The 19,598-nt window shown below is 41.8% G+C and overlaps 1 protein-coding gene across 2 annotated transcripts in view; it reads right to left on the reverse strand.

Moving 5' to 3' along the window:
* Positions 1–17,537, reverse strand: part of LOC144683834 (tyrosine-protein kinase TXK-like) — a 73,750-nt gene extending 56,213 nt beyond the window's left edge. For both annotated transcript variants that reach the window (XM_078547328.1, XM_078547319.1), the window contains exon 1: positions 17,430–17,537. In XM_078547328.1, coding sequence (XP_078403454.1) covers positions 17,430–17,445 — 16 coding nt within the window. In that variant the 5' untranslated portion in view covers positions 17,446–17,537. The remainder of the gene's footprint in view (positions 1–17,429) is intronic.
* Between the last annotated feature and the right edge of the window lie 2,061 nt (positions 17,538–19,598).

Here is a 19,598-nt window from a genome sequence, read left to right on the forward strand (position 1 = left end):
TGAAGACAGAATTCAAAAGCTGTATTATTAAAGCAATTCAAACAGCTCAAGTTTCAGTCATGTGACAGGGTGGTTTCAGGTTGAGCCATTCAGCTAATGATGTACCTTAAGGACCCTCATTAAAACCCATTGTATTTTGAGCAGATAACTGTAGAACCATTAGCACAACATTGGAGATGAGGAGTCACAATAGCTCTTCCTTTGTCCAGAGCTGGCTAGTGCAGTCACCTCATCTACTAGTCCCTTGGGTTGGCTTGGCTGTTCATGTAATGCAAGGGGTGTCACATTCCAGGAGGATGATGAGTTAGCCTTTGTCCATTGGAACTGCTCAGAGTCTTCCAGAACTACTATGATGTGATTAGCTGAGGCCATTTCATCAGTCCAGCAACATTGTCCATTTTTAAAAACAGTATTTAAACAGGTGAATATGGAAGAGAAACAAATTTTAAAGATTTTTTTTCATTATGCCTTCTCAGTATGACATAGTCAAGAATTAATTACAGTCCAAATGCTACATGATTGCGCCAATTCACAGGAGATTTTATGTTCAGGTGCTTGCTAATTGCAGGTTTGCTCAAAGACTTAAGCATAACTTCAACTTGGCAAAACCATACAGTATCCAGCACACTGAGTGCATTTTCCAATTTGCATCGCTAGAAACTCCATGATGTAATTTCCATCTGGCCCCAGGGTGTGCCTCTGGGTCTCTCCATCATCTCTTGGTTCAGGATAGGCAGCTTGCCCCAACCATGTAAATGACTCCAACTCTGGGACATAGTTGGCTGTTCTGTCTGCTGCACTTACGTTAATAGATTGGGGCTATTGGAATTTCAGCCTCAAGAAGTTATTATCATTGAGTTTCAAGCAGATTGTTGGATTAAGTATAAAGCCAATGGGCTGAATCTTACCTACGTGGAGCAGGCTGGGTGGGAGCAGGCGGGGGTGGGCGCGGAGCCGATCACTGCCCATGATTGGCTGCGCACCGCCATTTTACGCGTGTGGGCCAATTAAGGCCCGCCCAGCATAATGTGCAGCCGGGGGCGGGGGTGGGGGAAGGAGGGAGAGTCGGGGCCTGCGCTCTTTTGCGCATGTGCAAAATAGCGCAGCAATCTCCCTGAGGCAGCTCTGCCTCAGGGAGATTAAGTTGATAATAAAACTTTTTAATAAAGGAAGTAAAAAATTATTTAAACATGTCCCATCATGTGACAGTGTCACATGAGCTGGGACATATTTGTGAATTTTGCAAAATGTAATTAATTATTTTATAATACCTTCAGGAAACCTCATCCCACCCATGAATGAGGTTTCCTGAAAAACGCAAAGGCTGCTTGGGCTCTTCGCCTGCCCGCCAACCTTATGGCTGGAGGGGCAGCGTTGTCAACTACTTTAATTGCTTTGTTAATGGTCTTAATAGGCCATTGACTGTTCGGCGGGTGCGCCGCCACCACCGGGAGACGTGGTCGCTGATGCAGTATGCAGGAGGCCTGGAACCTCTGAGAGGTTCCAGGCCTTCTGGATGGACCACCCAGCATCGACCTAGGCCCCGGATAAGACAATGGCAATCGCAGCCCTGTCGACCCTGCAAAGTCCTCCTTACTAATATCTGAGGGCTAGTGTCAAAATTGGGAGAGCTGTCTCACAGACTAGTCAAGCAATAGCCTGACATAGTCATCCTCATGGAATCATACCTTACAGATAATGTCCCAGACTCCACCATCACCAAACCTGAGTATATCCTGTCCCACCGGCAGGACAGATCCAGCAGAAGTGGCAGCACAGTGATATACAGTCGGGAGGGAGTTGCCCTGGGAGTCCTCAACCTCGACTCCAGACCCCATGAAGCCTCATGGCATCAGGTCAAACATGGGCAAGGAAACCTCCTGCTGATTACCACGTACCACCCTCCTTCAGCTGATGAATCAGTGCTCCTCCATGTTGAACATCACTTGGAGGAAGCACTGAGGGTGGCAAGGGCGCAGAACGTACTCTGGGTGAGGGACCTTATGGATTTTCATGATAGTTTTAAACAAGTTATAAAATGGATGGTATATTTTTAGATACAAACCCATAAAGATGTTAACATTTTAGATATGACACATCAGCATCACCAGCCAGGATATAGATTTCTAATTATACCAAAGCTTGTAGGAGGTGTAGTTTTGTTTTCTTACTATTCACTTCATGAGTAAGTGGAACATTAACAATCAGAGAAAAATAAATAAATAAATATGACAGATTATTTATTGGTTTTTTTGTTGTTGATGCGGTCAACTTTAATGCTATGGAATGAAAATATTATTTGTGATCATTCTTCCTTGATAAAGCACAAAATGGTGATTTGGACAATATCAGTCCCATCAAACTTGAAAGATTTGATTCTAAAGATGGTTTCTCTATGAGAGCAGTCCCAGTAATCCCACTATCAAACTGACCATCACAAAAGAAGATGCAAGTAGCTGCCAATTTGTATCGGTGTAAAATCTCCTTTATCTTTAACTGAAGAATAACAACACAGGCCAAGTAATCCCATGTTAACTAACCCATTATAGTTTGTATGATCATTCGGTGAATGTCAGCGGCACTTACAAAGATGCCTTGAGCAGTTTCTCCATTTAGCAATGTTAGTCTAATGGATCTGATTTATGTTTTACTCCTGTTATAAATGCTTGAATTTCTCCAGTCCTCGGTACAACTGCTGTATGTATGGAGCTTCTCAAATTATTAATCAGATCTTTCTATCTACATGTTCTGGATGTCCTTGTGTTTAATGTTTCAAGTTCGTGACTCTATCCTGTCATCATGTGATTTCCACACATACACAGGGACCACTGGTTAGTAATCACAAGCATCAAGCCAAGCTGATTTTTCACCTACTTACCGGAGAAGCAGAGGGCAGTGGGACTGTCTCCAGAGTTCAGAGCAACCAACTCAACTCTGGTCAAGAATAGAGCCTGGGATCGTTCTGACATGTATGGTTTTTGCCATAACAAGCAGTACTACTGAGCCATCAGGGGCGCCTTTGGGGATTCTAAAACTCATTGAAGCATAAAAGGGTTACTACTATGAATTCGAGCAATTGCACAGAGTATTCTTCACCTTTTACTTTCACTTCATTGGAATAACTATATTAAGTAAACCACTTTAAATATTTTTTGCTTACCACCTCTTAAAGTATGCATCATTATTTTCTGCGCTCAGACCCTTTAAATCTGACTCTGAAAATCCATTTTAAGGTTGATAATGTGTACCACCAGCTGCTGGGGTTTTCACTCCAGTAAAACATTAGGCAAAATCCATCAAGGACCCAACTTTTCATGTGGCCTGAAACCGGAGATGCAAGTTACCCAGGGCTCTTTCTATTGGCTCTCCAATGGGAGCTATCGGCAGATGGGCACAGTGAAAATCAGTCTTTAATTTTAGTGCCTCTTTCCCAGAAACCAGCTGGACCAGTATAAAAGTACTTTCTATATCCAAACAGCAGCAGGTGCATCAGAATGGTTCATCTTATCTTGTCATCTGAATTTCTTTCTGTGGAAGTGGTTTATCTTCACTTGACGCCTCCTCCCATCAGCCAAGTCAGTGATTAGAAACTCACTGTTCATGTGTATAACTCTGGGCCTTCACCTACAATTTACAAGGGCTGTCGTACAAACACGTGTAGTTCAATCTGCTGTTTCAATGATTTATTGAAGTCAAATTTTTCCAGTCAAATTCATTAAAATATACAAAACTATATGCAAGCAACAATAGAAGACAAAGTAACTCAGAAATAGACAATATTTAGGTAGATTTCAACCACAGAGGATCTTGTACCTCTTTTGTTTTTAAAGTTATTTTATTCTCTAAGGGTATGTCAATGTCTACTAGTCAATGCTTTTCTCCCTGCTCTAGTTTCCCTCAAACATGACATCTAAAATGAATGTAATTATGTTGTAGAATAATCACATTAGCCACTAGCCGTCAGTGCTTTTTATTGTATTTAACACTGTAGTAGGTAGCATCAAGTTGTTTGAAAAAGCAGCTGTCAATTGAATTTTGGGTTTATGTATATGCACAGATTACATCAGTCAAGGACCCTGCTTGTGAAAGCACCACAAACTCCTCATGCTGCACATCTGCTCCTCTGTGCCACTGATCTCACTGTTGCTTTATATACCTTTGAAGTCCAGCCCAAAAACAAATATTCAGAGCATGATTTGATCACTACAATGGTGCAATCAAGTCAATGTTTTCAAGGCCCTTTCTCTGGAATGGCCAGATAGGCAGCCCTTGGAACTGTTTTCAGCTAATCAGGGGCAGGATTTTTACCTCATTGGGCAGGCGCGGTGGACTGGCCCAGGAACGGTCGTGAAGGTGACTGCCACCCGCGATCGAGCCCCAACCTCTATTCCACGCCAATTAATGGCCAGCCAGAATGAATTACACACTGCAATGCTGAACGCTGCCTAGGTGGGGGTGGGAGGAGGGTGAGCGCGGAAGTTTGCGCATGCGTGTGGGTGCACGCACTGAAAGCTCTCTGAAGGCACAGAGCTGCCTCAAGGGGCTGAAGATTTTTAAAAACACAAAAGAATTTAGAAATGTTAAAAAAACATAGCACCACATGTGACTGAGCAGGGACATGTTATAAATGAGATTCGAATATTTTTATTGTATTTTTAATTTCTATTGGAAACCTTGCCCCGCCTGTGGATGAGGTTTCATAAAAAGTCCAAAGCCTGGCTGATTTGCCCGCCTGCCAACCGTAAGGTCGGACGGGCAGCAAAAATTTCCAGTTATTACTTTAATGGCCTTGATAGGCCTGTTAATTGTCGGCGGGCGCGCTGCCGACCCATGCGTGTGCCCACCGACCGAAATATCATGTGAGTGCACAGTGACAACGGGATGCTTGCTCGATGTCACCACGCGTCATTTTATGCTCGAGCGTGTCGAGCACATGCCCGCCTGCTCAGCTAAGAATTCTGCCCCAGGAGCCAAAGTTTAGAAACATCAAGATGAGATAAATTGGGGTTTACTGACACAAGGCTGGAATTTGTTGGGCCAACAGGGGTCTTGACCACCGATTGGAGAACTGGCAGGGAACTCTCGTGAATTCTATGGAGGAGGCCTGACAGAATCAAGTGCCTTATCAAGCATTTACATGTCCATCATTGCGCATTCCTCACAACTGAAAACCTCCATGATGGAAGTTACGCCCGAGATCTGCTGGCCAATCAGAGGTCGGAAGCTACTCATCACCGCTAGCATGAGCGGGAGCAGTGGCTGCTGACGGCATTGCACCAATCAGAAGTCCAGGAACAACACCAGAACCCAGACCAAAGGGGACTGAGGGTGGGATGGGGGTTGCAGGTAGCTTTCAGTGGACCCCCTTCATGATGCCAGGCCCCTGAAAATGAGAGACACCCCCACCCCCAGGAGGCCACTGGCAGGGTTTGCTGGGCAGCTCCTGTTTTTTTCCCAGAGGCACCACTATGGTAACTGCAGGGATAACAGGTGTCAATTGGCTCATTAATAAGCCTAATTAACATTTTGCTGCCATCAACCGGGAATCCCACATCATCCTCTTGCAGCCTCCGACTAAATCCCGGGAGGTCCTCCCGCTGCCATAGGGTGATGTGGGTCCTCTCCTGCGATTAAGTGGGCCTGGTCACCATGGTTCCTGCTGCAATGGGCTGCATTAAATGCAGCCCAAACTAATTGTTCCTTTGTGCTGCAAAATATGTGTTATATATATTAGTGATTTACCTTGAATGGCTTGTGCCTCACATCAATTAGTGGCAGAATGTTTGCTCCCCAAATTGCCAGTTTGTATTAAATATGTTGTAGTATATTAAAATTATTTGTTAACAGACTGTTTCGGTAAGATAACCCAGTGGCATTTGCAGTATCTCTATATATTTGCCTGCCAATTTTTCTCCGTCAATTTTCTGCTCTCCGTTCCCAAAGAAATTGGCTCCATAAGAACATAAGAAACAGGAGCAGGAGTAGGCAATTCAGCCCCTCAAGCCTGCCCTACCATTCAATAGGATCATGGCTGATCTGCCCCAGGCCTCAACTCCTCTTTCGTGCCAGCTCCTCATAGCCCTCAGCTCTCCGATATTTCAAAAATCTATCTACCTCCTCCTTAAATGCTCTCAGTGATCTAGCCTCACAACTCCCTGAGGTAGAGAATTCCAAACATTCACAACCATCTGAGAGAAGAAATTCCTTCGCATCTCAATTTTAAATGAGTGTCCTCTCATTCTGTAACTATTTCCCCTAGTTCGAGATTCCCGCACCAGTGGAAACATCTCAACATGTACCCTGTCAAGCCCCCTCAGAATCTTGTATGTTTCAATAAGATTACCCCTCATTCTTCTAAACTGTAATGAATAAAGGCCTAACCTGTTCAGCTGTTCTTGATAAGTCAACCCCTTCATCCCCGGAATCAGCCTAGTGAATCTCTTTTGAACTGTGTTCAAAGCTAGTATATCCTTTCTCAAATATGGGGACCAAAACTGTACACAGTACTCCAGGTACGGCCTCACCAACACCCTGTACAGTTGTAACAAGACTTCCCTATTTTTGAACTCCAACCCCTTAGCAATACAGGCCAAAATTCCATTTGCCTTCTTAATTACTTGCTGTACCTGCATGCTAACTTTTTGTGTTTCATGCACAAGAACACCCAGATCCCTCTGTGCTGCATTTTTTTGGAGTCTCTCTCTATTTAAATAATAGTCTGCCTTTTGATTTTTCCTACTATAGTGCATGACCTCACACTTTGCTACCTTAAATTCCATCTGCCAAGTTTTTGCCCAGTCACTCAACTTGTCTATGTCCCCTTCACAACATGCCCTCCCATCTATTTTTATATTGTCAGCAAATTTGGATACATTACACTCTACCCCCACCTCCAAGTCATTAACATAGATTGTAAATAATTGAGGCCCTAGGACCTAGGACTGATTCTTGTGGCACTCCACTAGTTACATCTTTCCAACCTGAAAAAGACCAATTAATTCCGACTCTCCGCTTTCTGTGTGTTAACCAATCCTCAATCCATGTTAATACATTACCCCCAGTACTGTGAGCTCCTATTTTGTGCAATAACCGTTTATGTGGCACATTATCAAATGCCTTCTGGAAATCCAAATACACTACATCTACTGGTTCCCCTTTATCAACTCTGCTTGTTATATTCTCAAAGAACTCTAGCAAATTTGACAAACATGATTTCCCTTTCACAAAACCATGTTGACTCTGTTTGATTGCGTTAAGCTTTTCTAAATATCCTGCTATTTCTTCCTTAATAATGGACTCTAGCATTTTCTCAATGGCTGATGTTAGGTTGACTGGCCTATAGTTCCTGCTTTTTGTCTCCCTCCCTTCTTGAACAGGAGCGTCACATTAGCAGTTTTCCATTCCTCTGGGACCCTCCCAGAATCCAGTGAGTTCTGCAATATTTCGACTAATACCTCCACTATCTCTGTAGCCACTTCCTTTAAACCCTTGGATGCAGGTCATCAGGTCCTGGCAACTTGTCTGCCTTTAGTCCCATTAGTTTGTCAAATACTTTGTCCCTCTTAATAGAGACTGTTACAAGATTTTTCCTCCCATTACCTCCTTGCTCATCTGATATCTTTTGGAATGTTTATAGTGTCCTCCACTGTGAAGACCAATGCAAAATATTGGTTTAAATTATCTGCCATTTCCTTGTTCCCCATTATCAATTTTCCAGTTGCATCCTCTAAGAGTCCCACACTCACTTTAGCCACTCTCTTTTCTTTTTATATACCCATAGATAGAAGCTCTTGCTCTTTGTTTTAACATTTCATGTCAATTTACTTTCATAATCAATTTTCTCCCTCTTTATTAGCTTTTTAGTCATCCTCTGCTGGTTTCTAAAAAAATTTCCAATCCCCTGGCCTACCATTAGTTTTCGCCGCTTTGTATGCCTTAGTATTTGATTGGATACTCTCCTTGACCGCCTTCGTTAACCGCGGATGGTTCTTCCTTCTCATCGAGTCCTTCTTTTTGACTGGGATAAATTTTTGCTGAGCGCTATGAAATATCTGCTTAAATATCTGCCACTGCTCATCCACTGATCTTCCCCATAGTTTATTTTCCCAGCCTGCTTTAGAAACGCTTTCTTCATACCTCTGTAATTGCCCTTATTTAAGTTGAGGACTGGTTTGAGACCCGAGTTGCTTGCCCTCAAACTGAATTGAAATTCTACCATGTTGTGATCGCTACCCCCTAGAGGATCCTTAACTATGAGATCTCTTATTCATCCTACTTCATTACATATTACTAGATCTAAAATAGTAGGTTCTACAACATGTTTCTCTAAGAAGCAATTCCTGATGCACTCTACAAATTCATCTTCCATGTTACTCCTGCCAAGCTGATTTGTGCAGTCAATACGCAGGTTAAAATCACCCATGACAATTGTAGCACCCTTCTTACATGCCTCCATTATTTCCCGATTTATACTTTGTCCTACAGTGAGGCAACTCTTCGGGGGCCTATACATGACTCCCACCCATGCCTTCTTCCCTTTGCTATTCCTTATTTCTACCCAAACTAATTCCACATCATGATCTATGGCACCTATATCACTACCCACCACCACACTGATACCTTCCTTTATTAGCAAAACTACCCCACCTCCTTTTCCTTTTTGCCTATTTTTCCGAAACGTCAAATACCCTTGAATATCGTGGTCCCAGTCTTGGTCACCCTGCAACCACATCTCTGTAATAACTCATATCTATATATTTCAATTCAACTCATCTATCTTGTTACAAATGCTGTGTGCATTTTGATAAAGAACCTTAAGCTTCAACTTTTTACCATTATTACTCATTCTGGTTCTGATCTCTGCTGCATCCTTCTGCTTATATTTCTGCCCCTTCCTGTCAAACTTTGATTAACATTTGCCTCTTCACTACCCCGCACCTCTGCTCTCTTGTTTCTTTTTGATTTTTTAAACTTCCCTTCAATTGAGCTGCACCCCCCCCCCCACCCACACCTCCCCACCCACACCCACACCCCCCACCACCACAACACACAGCTCCCCCACCGACTAATTAGTTTAAAGTCCTATCTACAACTTTAGTTATACGATTCACCAGGACACTGGTACCAGTATGGTTCAAATGAAGCCCATCCCAGCGGAACAGCTCTCTCCTTACCCAGTACTGGTGCCAGCGCCCCATGAATTGGAATCCATTTCTCCTACACTAATCTTTGAGCCATGTATTTACCTCTCTAATCTTATTTACCCTACGCCAATTTGCATGCGGCCCAGGTAATAATCCAGAGATTATTACCTTTGTGATTCTGCTTTTTAATTTAGCCCCGAGCTGTTCATAGTCCCCCAGCAGAACCTCTTTCCTAGTCCTACCTATGTCATTGGTACCTGCGTGGACCATGACAACTGGATCCTTCCCCTCCCACTCCAAGTTCCTCTCCAGCCCAGAAACAATGTCCTTAACCTTGGTGCCAGGTAGGTAAGGCAGCCTTCGGGACTCTCTGTCTTTGCTGCAGAGAACAGCATCTATTCCCCTAACTATGCTATCCCCTATCACTATTGCATTTCTCTTTCCCCACCACCACCCCCGCCCCCCCAACTTGAATGGCGCTCTGTACCACGGTGCTGTGGTCAGTTCTCACACCCTTCCTGCAGTCTGTGCCCTTGTCCACTCCGGGAGCAAGAACCTCATGCCTGTTGGACCAGGCACCAGCTGAGGCTCCTCCAAAGCTAAATTCTGGATCCCATATCTGCCTCACATGCAGTAATACTCTCCTGCCCCTGACCATGGACCAACTTTGATGTAATCAATCTAAGGGGTGTGACTGTCTCCTGAAACACAGTGTCCAGGTAACTCTCCCCCTCCCTGATGCATCACAGTGTTCGCAGCTCGGACTCCAGCTCATCAACTCTGAGCCAAAGTTCCTGGAGCAGCCAACACTTGCTGCAGATGTGGTCGCCGTGGATCGCACCGGAGTCCACCAGTGCCCACATACTGCAGCTGCAACACATCGCCTGCCCAGCCATCTCTATTCTACTTAATTAATTTATTTGGATGTTAATTATTTTAAAAGTGAATTTCTTAACTGTACTCTGCAGCTGTAATAACGTCTCCTAATATAAACCAGTTGGCCAATCAAACAGACACAGGAGCAATACCGCCTAACAGCTATCTGTTTTCCTTTGATGTCACATCTCGGCTCTGACAGGTAGAAACAGGTTGAAGGGGCTCCCTGCTGTCGGTTCTTATCTCCTGCCACTGCTGCCCTCCTCACGCAGGTCCACTCTCCATATTGGAGCTCTTGGCTCACCTTGCTATTTTAAATTGTGAAAATCCCAGCTTTCCTCTTGCTATTTTAAACTGTGAAAATCCCGCTCTCCTCTTGCTGTTTTAAACTGAAAATCCCGGCTTTCCTCTTGCTGTTTTAAACTGTGAAAATCCCATCTCTCCTCTCCCTGTTTTAAACTGTAAGTGCATGTTGCCCTCAGGTACCTCACCCAAATGGCTATTTTTCATATGTGAGCCTTCTAAGTGAATGACAACATCCTGCTAATTATGGAGAAGTCTTATAACAGGTCAAATTCTGTCCACACCTGTGAACAGAACATACCTGCACACAGCGGGGAGGCCAGTAGGTGGATCAGGAACATGCTGGTTCTGTTCTGGTGGCTATGCTGTGGCTCTTTAACTCAGCCACGGCATGAACATCCTGTTTTGGGCTTTCTGACCAAACAGAACGAGTGGGCAGGATGTCACGCTGAATCTGTCAAAGGAAGAATTTTTAGTCAAAAGGACCTCAGCAGGGGTCAGAATGGCTGAACTGTACATTGGTCCCTGAGGCTTCAGCAACCTCAGGAATGGAGAAGAGTCCTGGGAAGGCTGAGACCCCTGGGTCTCCCTTTGTACTTAGTGATCCTGCTGTGGGAACTGTGGGGCTGAAGCGAGATTATGTTGGGTACAAAGGAGAGGAAGAGGCATGGATGGAAGTGACCGAGCAAGAGTGTAGTCCCTGAACCTGGATACTATATTCCAAGAGATTCAAGGACTGGGAAAGATGTATGACATAACACTTTCAGGTCCCAAGCCCCACAATCCAACTTTCCCAGCAGTCTCCTGTACAGCGCGTTTCATGTCATCACACTGTGCAGATCCACTCATTCCTCTTTCTCCAGGCATCTGCACACATCCCCATTGGAACAGGTAAAAATCACCCTTATCTATGTGCTATGTCAGAGTAACTATCCACAAATGTTCTCCTTCCATCTTCTCACACAATCCATTTCTCATACTCACACCTCTATGTTTTCTCTCCTTGCAGGAGAAGATAGCACAGAACTCTGAGTAGAGGCAGAGATGTGGGGTGGTGAGGGGTGGTGGGAATTGGGGTGTTGGGGGTGGGTGGGTGGTCTCTAGTGACAGGCACCTTGATTGTAACTAGCAATGTATGCCCACCTGGCCCATTGGGAAGAAGGTCTTGTTCCAGGAGGCTGCAGATTTCTGCGGCGACCTGTCATGGGAGCCTGAGCCTGCTGAGACATTGGTGTTTGAGAGAGCTGACTCTCTGCCTATGGATCCTTTGTTGGGCGTCTTGCCACCTTCAAGCTGAATCTCAGTGCCCATCCTGTCTGTCTCTACAGTGGCATATGGCATGTGGCTGAAGGGAAGGCAGCAACTGTTGCTGTTCCTGTTGGTGTTGCTGTTTATCTTCTTCCTCACCAGAGGTGCAAGGTAGAGCTGCAAAAGCTGCTCTCAGGCCGTGCTGAAGGCTGGCCACAGTACAGTGCACATCAAAGTGAGAGAAGTCCAAGATAATTGAAGTGACTTCCAAGAAGTTGTAGCTCACCTGTCAAGCGGTGAAAGCACACTCTTGTAATAAGTGCTGTGAGCACCAACTTCTCACATGGTTCAGCACTTCAGCTTCACTGTTAAAGGACTTTCCAATCTCAGACTCACTGAAGTAGCACTGTCCATTATGCTCTCATCTCGTTGATCCTTGCAGGTTCTACACAGCTCAGGAAACTCATACACTGGTTGTTAAAGCCAGAATGCTGGATTAAATACTGATAAAATTATCTCCTCACATATTTGAATTGCTTACCCAACAGCCCCACAGGCATTCCCTAGTTGCCTGCAAACCTCCTGGATTAAACCAGGAAATGAAGGGATCATGTTGGGTTCCTGATCCAACAGCATTTTTCGGGTCTTTAACCTTTGCCTCTACCCAAATCCATTTCCTCTTGGCAATTAAAATTCTGTGCCTGGTGTCTGCACCAGCATGTTATAGGTGTTGTTGACTATCAAACAGGAACAGGAGCAAGAACAGGAACCAAGGCTGCTTTTCTGAGCACCAACTTACATTTATGTTGCATCTTTAACATCCCAAGGCATTTTACAGAAGGGTAATCAGACAAAATTTGAACTGTGCCAAAGAAGGTGATATTGGATGAGGTGACTAAAAGATTATTAAAGGGGTAGATTTTAAGAAGAAGAGGTAGCTAGACAGGGAGGCCAGGATGAATGGATGACGAATTTCAATGCCGAGGGCCTGGTTGGCAGCAGAGTCTTGAATGAGCTGTAGGTTTTGGAGGATGAAGCAGAAAAGGCCAGCCAAGGGAGCAGTGGAATAGTTGAGTCTGGAAATTACATGGATTAATGTTTCAGCAGCAAAAGGACTGAGGCAGGGGCAAAATTAGGTGATGTGGAGGTTCCTTCAGCATCACAATATATAGGCTCCCAGTCCAGCTGAAAGCCATGTAATCTTCTGGGAGAGGAGTAAAAGCAGATAAAAATCTAAACTAATTAGGGCTAAAACATTAATTTCCAACCTCTCTAAGCAAACAAAATTAATCCAGTTTATTTCATATAGTTTTTGGTATTGTTGGAAAGATAACTTTCATTCTTGGGTTGTGGGCATCGCTGGCTGGGCCAGCATTTTTTGCCCATCCCTAGTTGCCCTTGAGAAGGTGGTGGTGAGCTGCCTTCTTGACCCGCTGCAGTTATGTGGTGTAGGTACACCCACAGTGCTGTTAGGAAGGGACTTCCAGGATTTTGACCCAGTGACAGTGAAGGAACAGGATTATAATTGTGCACAAGGAACAGTATAGTGAGAAAACACTTATAGTGGATTTTTTTTTCTGATGAATCAAAGGACATGACTAAATGGATGCAGAACATTTTGCAGGGAGGAGGGGAACAGCCAGAAGTTGTGCCCTTGTTGGAACCAATGACACAGGTAGGAAAAGGGTGAAGTCCTACAGAGTTTCAAGGGCTAGGGGAGAATGTAAAGCACAGGACCCCCCAGGTGTAATCTTTGGATTATTCCCACTGCTATATGCTAATGAGTACAGGAACAGGAAAATAGGGCAGGTGGATGCATAGTTGACCAATTAAGTGATGCAAAAGGGAGGGTTTCAGGTGCTTGGGAAACTGGGACCAGGTCTGGGGCAAGAAGGACCTGTACAAGATGGATGGGTTGCACCTCAACAAGGCTGGGCCCAAAATTCCATAGGAAGGATAACTAATTTGGCAGAGGGAGGGGCACCAGCTTGAAGAATTTGGGAGGAGGTACAAGGTTCATAATGACCAGGAGAGACAAACAGAATTTGAATAAAGAGTAGTCCAGAAATAGAGGGATCAGGGAGGAGGCAAATGCCAAGCAGACTTAGATGGGTTCGGAGCACATCTCTGTAAATGTACAGAGCGTGTCATATGTAGCCACATGGGATTAGAATATAGTGGTTAAAATAAGGAGAGGAATGGACACTTAATATGCTTGGCTACAATGTTCAGCAAAGATAAGGTAAGGATTGGGGACAAAATAAGCAGAGGAGGATAGCAATATTGATCAAAGACACTGTCACAGCACTAGAGATTGATGGTGTACATGGTAGTTCAAGTTGGTTAAAATTAAGGAATAATAGAATACTTTGAGCCAATGAATAATGAAAAAAAGATACAGGAACAAATTTACAATCAGTTGTAGAAAGACACAATTTAAAATAATGATAATTATTCAAGATAATTACTCTAATATAGACTGGGAAAATAACAGCATAAAGTGCAGCGAGGGGGAGGAATTCCTGAGGTCAGTGTTGGGATCATTGAATTTTTGATATATAATAATGACTTAACATACAGGGTATAATTTCAAAGCTTGCAGATGGCACAAAATTTGGAAATGTAATAAACAGCAAGGAGAATAGTAGCAGATTTCATGAGGAAATAAGCAGACTGGTGAAATGAACAGACATATGGCAAATGAGAATTAGTGCAGAAAAATGTGAAATGATTCATTTTGGTAGCAAGAATGAAGAAAGGCATATAAACTAAATGGTTTAATCTTTAAAAGGAGTACAGGAACAGAGAAGCCTGGGGTTGTGCATACACAAGTCTTTGAAGGTGACAGGACAAGTTGAAAAGACAAGACATACAGGATCCTTGTCTTTATACATACAGGCACAGAATAGCAAGGATGTTAAACATTTTTAAAAGAGTGATAAGTCCCAGTTGGAGTATTGTAGCCAATTAGGAGAGGAACTTGGGAGAGGAATTTACGAGAATGGTACCAAAGTTTATATGTTTCAGTTACTTCAGTGGAGAAACTAGAGAAACTGGGATTATTCGCCTTACAGTAGAGCATGCTAAGGGGAGATTTGATAGTGGTGTTTAAGATCATATTGGGTTTTTATTGAGTATATAAGGAGAAATAGTTTCCAGTGGCAAAAGGTCAGTAACTACAGGACACAGATTTATGTAATTGGCAAAAGAACCAAGGGTGACACAAGGCAACAAAACTGTACACAGCAATTTGTGATCTGGAATGCACGAAAGGAAAGTGGAAGCAGATTAAATCGCAACTTTCAGAAGAAAATTCGATAAACATTTCAAGGGAAAAATTTGCAGAGGACAGGTACTAACTAGATAACTCTTTCAAAGAGCCAGAACAGGCACAATCGGCCAAATGGCTTCCTTCTGTGTTTTATCATTCTATAATTCAATGATGAAGGCATTACATATGGTGCAATGCTTGTGTTTTAGCAGGCTATTGATATGGATGTTGCATTATAAAGTTAAACATCTCTATTAAAGATGCACTGTAAAGATCATCACTATAGACAAGTCCATCATATTGCACTGAATATAATGGTTAGTTTGAAACCAGGCAGAAAGATATTCAGTATCTAGTTATCTGAAGAAAATCTATTTCCTACTTTTCTCCACTTTCCTTTTCTGAAGGTGTTCATTTGATGCAAGGAAATGGATGCAAAATATTCATTTTCATTTGAGCCTGAATACTAACTGTGAGTCAGATATTTTGTGTGGAGGAATCTTTTACCACTAAAAACAGTTGCTCCTTAATTACTCTATCAAAACCCATCATGATCTTCAATACCTCTTTTCAAAAGGGTATAGGGTAATCACTGAAAGAGAAAAAATGTGCAGCTCCACACGTATAGGTTGGGAGAGATGCACTAGCTGAGTTGCTCTTGCAGAGAGCCAGTACAGACACAGAGCTGAATGGCTTCCTAATGTGCTGTAACCATTTTTAATTTTCTCTGCTCTAAGGAGAACAACCATAGTTTCTCTCATCACTTCATGCAACTGAAGTGAATTGAGCCAAACCTCATGCAATATCTACACGTTCACCTTCAACATGGGTTATTTGATAGTGATCGGGAATGGAAAAAACTGGACATATTTCCTTGCCTTAATCCAGGGACGCTGTGACTAATTGTGGTGCCCTTGCCACAACCCTAGTTGAGACAAACTAACTCTGAACAAATGTGGGAATGAACATTGGTCATCGAAACCTGTATAGTTTTTCTTATCACTGGACAAAACCATAGTATTATTGGAAGAGCTGAAGAAAGACATGTGTAAATGACAGATCCAATAGATAGGAGCTATTTAATTAATTTGATGTCACTAAACATTTACTTGTTCACAATTGTTCTATTTGTTCTTTGCACCTTACGCAATAATAGTTAGGAACACTCATCAAACTGATAAAGGGAACAATTATATTAACCAGTTTGGCATTCATGATCAAGTAGTAATGGAGATAGATTATTAATTCTGTGCCATAATGAATTTTGCAAATTGCACCACTGTCAAACACAAACCAGGCCTACGTATTTCCATCAATGTTGTTATCAAAGCAGGAAACAGAGAAATGTAAGAAAACCTACAACATTAGCGGAAACTCCAGCCTTCCTGTCTTTAAAGCAAGCAACATATCTCTTAAAATTAACTGTTTCACTACCCAAATAAAAAAATGACCATGAGATGGTTACCAAATTTAATCAAAATTTCATACTGGAAAGAAAGCTGCTAAATTAGCCTGATTACTTGTCCAAATATATTTCATTACCTCTTAAATAAGGCTTGCATTTAACTTGCGCCTGTCACAACCCCAGGATATCTCAAGGCACTTTACAGGCAATGAAGTACATTTTGAAATGTAATCACTGTCATAAATCAGGAATGTTAATGAATGTTGGTGTTACAATAACACCATCAATTAGCTGCATATTATGTAGCATTTGTCTTTTAGCAAGGCCTAACTGAAAACATAATATTTATATATGTATGTCTCAGTATTATGGAGTATAAATAATTTTATGTATCTCTAAATGGGCTGCAGTAAATCACTGATCAAGACATACTTTAATACGTATTAGATTTGGCAAATATTATTTTCCTTCCTCAATTGTGTCAACATATCCAAGCAATCAGTCTCCGATATTGCTTGAAAATTGAAATCAAATGTACACCTAAAGCATGTGGGACAAGGTATAAAGAATATTCATTTGACCAGATCTGACCAGTATAGCTCATAATTCACAGTTCATTTTCCAATCTTTTACTTAGTTGTCAAAATAAATTCAAGAGCTTGCTAAATGGCAAATGTCAAATTTAGATACAAAAAATGTTAAATTATTGATAGAAAATAATAAAAGCAACAAGCAGATCTATTTAATTTTACAACATAAAATGTAATTTAAAATGTTGTTTTTTCCAGTGTGTTGCCATTATATTTGCCAACAACAAACTTCATATGTTTGAGTTAACTACATTTTATATTTTCAATTATTTAAGTATAATTATTTACAAGTTGTAATGCATTTTAAGAGTTTTACGTATTGTTATTGCTTAAATTACATGTTTTGAGCCAACACAAATACACTTATTAAAATATATAGCCTGAAAATGTACAATACTAACTATAATAAGTTATTTACCAATATGTTAAAAGCATTTCAACCAATATAACCCAAAACTCTCAGAAAAAACTAAGACAAGCTGCATAGCGTATTCATTCTTACTAACACAAAAAAATTATTTACTGCCATTCTGAACTTTTCCTCTTTATTCTGTAAAATATTTTTCTTTAATGTGAAAGGTCAATTTACTTACAGGTAGAAAGGATCATCTTATTTCTTTTAATGTAACTTAAATCATCAGTTTGAATGCTGACTGCTCAAGTCTTTCAATTCTTGTCATCCTCAAAGGTCTGTTTGACTCGTTTGCAACTTTTTGAGGTTTCTAGTTGGTAAACTGAATAACTGAGTAACACCCAGGATGTGACGTCGCCATAAAGAATGATTTAAACAGGTTACATTTGTTCTGCAAATAAGAGTTAATTCCACATATGATTCTCCTCACAGAAGACATGACCGACTTAAAATTAGAATCTCCAATGAGTTTATCACTAATGTGCTACTAAACAAAACCGTTGCTTAATAACTGCTGTGAAGTACTTTGAGAAAAAAGTACTTCTATGATATTGTGAAATAAATATTGAGCACTTTTATTATCTAATTTCTAATGATAATGAGCAGTGCCTTTTGAACAGTTTAATATTTTGTAAACATATGAATTAGGAGCAGGAGTAGGCCATTCAGTCTCTCAAGCCTGCTCTGCCATTCAATAAAACATGGCTGATCTGATTGTGGCAGCAAAGCCACTATCCTGCCTACCCTTGATATCCTTTGGTTCCCTTGTTAGTCAAGAATCTATCAATCACTGCCTTAAAAATATTCAATGACCCTATCTCTTCTACTCCCTGCGGAAGAGAGATCCACAGACTCACAGCCCTCAGAGAAAAAATTTCTCCTCATCTTCATCTGAAATTGGAGACCCCCTTATTTTAAACTGTGTCCCCTAGTTTTGGTTTCTCCAAGGGGAAACATTCTTTCAGCATCCACTCTGTCAAGCCCACTCAGGATCTTACAGGCTTCAAATCATCTCTCATTCTTCTAAAGTCCAGTGGATACAGACACAACCTGTCTGACCTTTCCTCATAAGATAACCTCCTCATCCCAGGAATCAGTTGAGTGAACTTTCTCTGAAGTGCTTCTAATGCAATTATGTCCTTTCTTAAATAACGAGGCCAAAACTGTACAGAGTTCTCCAGATGTGGTCTCACCAATGCCCTGTACAACTGTAGCAAAACATCCCTACTTTTATATTCCAATCCCCTTGCAATAAACAACATTCCATCTGCCTTCTCAATCACTTGCCGTACCTGCAATTCAACTTTTTGTGAATTATGTACCAGGGAACCCAGATCCCTCTGTACCTCGGAGTTCTGCAATCTCTCTCTCTGTTTAAATAATATGATGCTTTTCTATTCTTCCTACCAAAGCAGACAAGTTCACATTTTCCCACATTATACTCCATCCACCATTTTTTTTGTCTACTCACTTAAATTATCTATATCCCTTTGCAGAACCCTTATGTCATCTTCACAACTTATGTTCCTACCTATCTTTGTGTCATCAGCAAATTTAGCAACTATACAAATTGTCTCTTCATCCAAATTATTGATATAGATTGTAAACAGTAGATTCCTGTGGCACTCTACTCGTTCCATCTTGTTAACCCAAAAGTGACCCATTTATACCTACCCTCGGTTTCATGTTAGCTAACCAATTCTCTATCCATGTTACCCACTACATCCCTGAACTGATATTAATCCCTATTTGCACTATGATCTAATAGCCATTAATGAGACATGGCTTCAGGATGGCATAAGTTGGGACCTAAATATTTAAGGGTCTTTGACTGTTAGGAAGGTTAGGAAGTTAGGAAAGATGGAGGGGTGGTTCTGTTAACTGAAGACAACATTAGCACAATAGAAAGGGATGACCTAAGTTCAGGAAACCAGGATATAGAAGCAAAAATAAAAGCAAAATACTGCGGATGCTGGAAATTAAAAACAAAAACAAGAATAGCTGGAAAATCTCAGCAGGTCTGACAGAAGCAGTTTGAGTAGAGATGACGAATGATAAAGGCAAGAAGTCACTTGTGGGAGTGGGGTACAGTGCCCCTAACAGTAATCTCATGGTAGGACAGGGTATCAAATAAGAAATATTGGGAGCTTGTCAGAAAGGTATGGTGATTATCATGGGGGATTTTAATGCACATATAGACTGGAATAATCAGGAGGGCAAAGGTAGCGTAGATGACAAATTCATAGAATGGTCTTGGGATAATTTCTTAGATCAGCACATTCTGGAGCCAACCAAGGAACCGGCTATACTAGACCTGGCATTGTGCAATGAGATAGGATTAATTAATGAC

This window comes from Cetorhinus maximus, chromosome 1 (genome assembly GCF_964194155.1).
Source record: "Cetorhinus maximus chromosome 1, sCetMax3.hap1.1, whole genome shotgun sequence".
Classification (NCBI taxonomy): domain Eukaryota; kingdom Metazoa; phylum Chordata; class Chondrichthyes; order Lamniformes; family Cetorhinidae; genus Cetorhinus; species Cetorhinus maximus.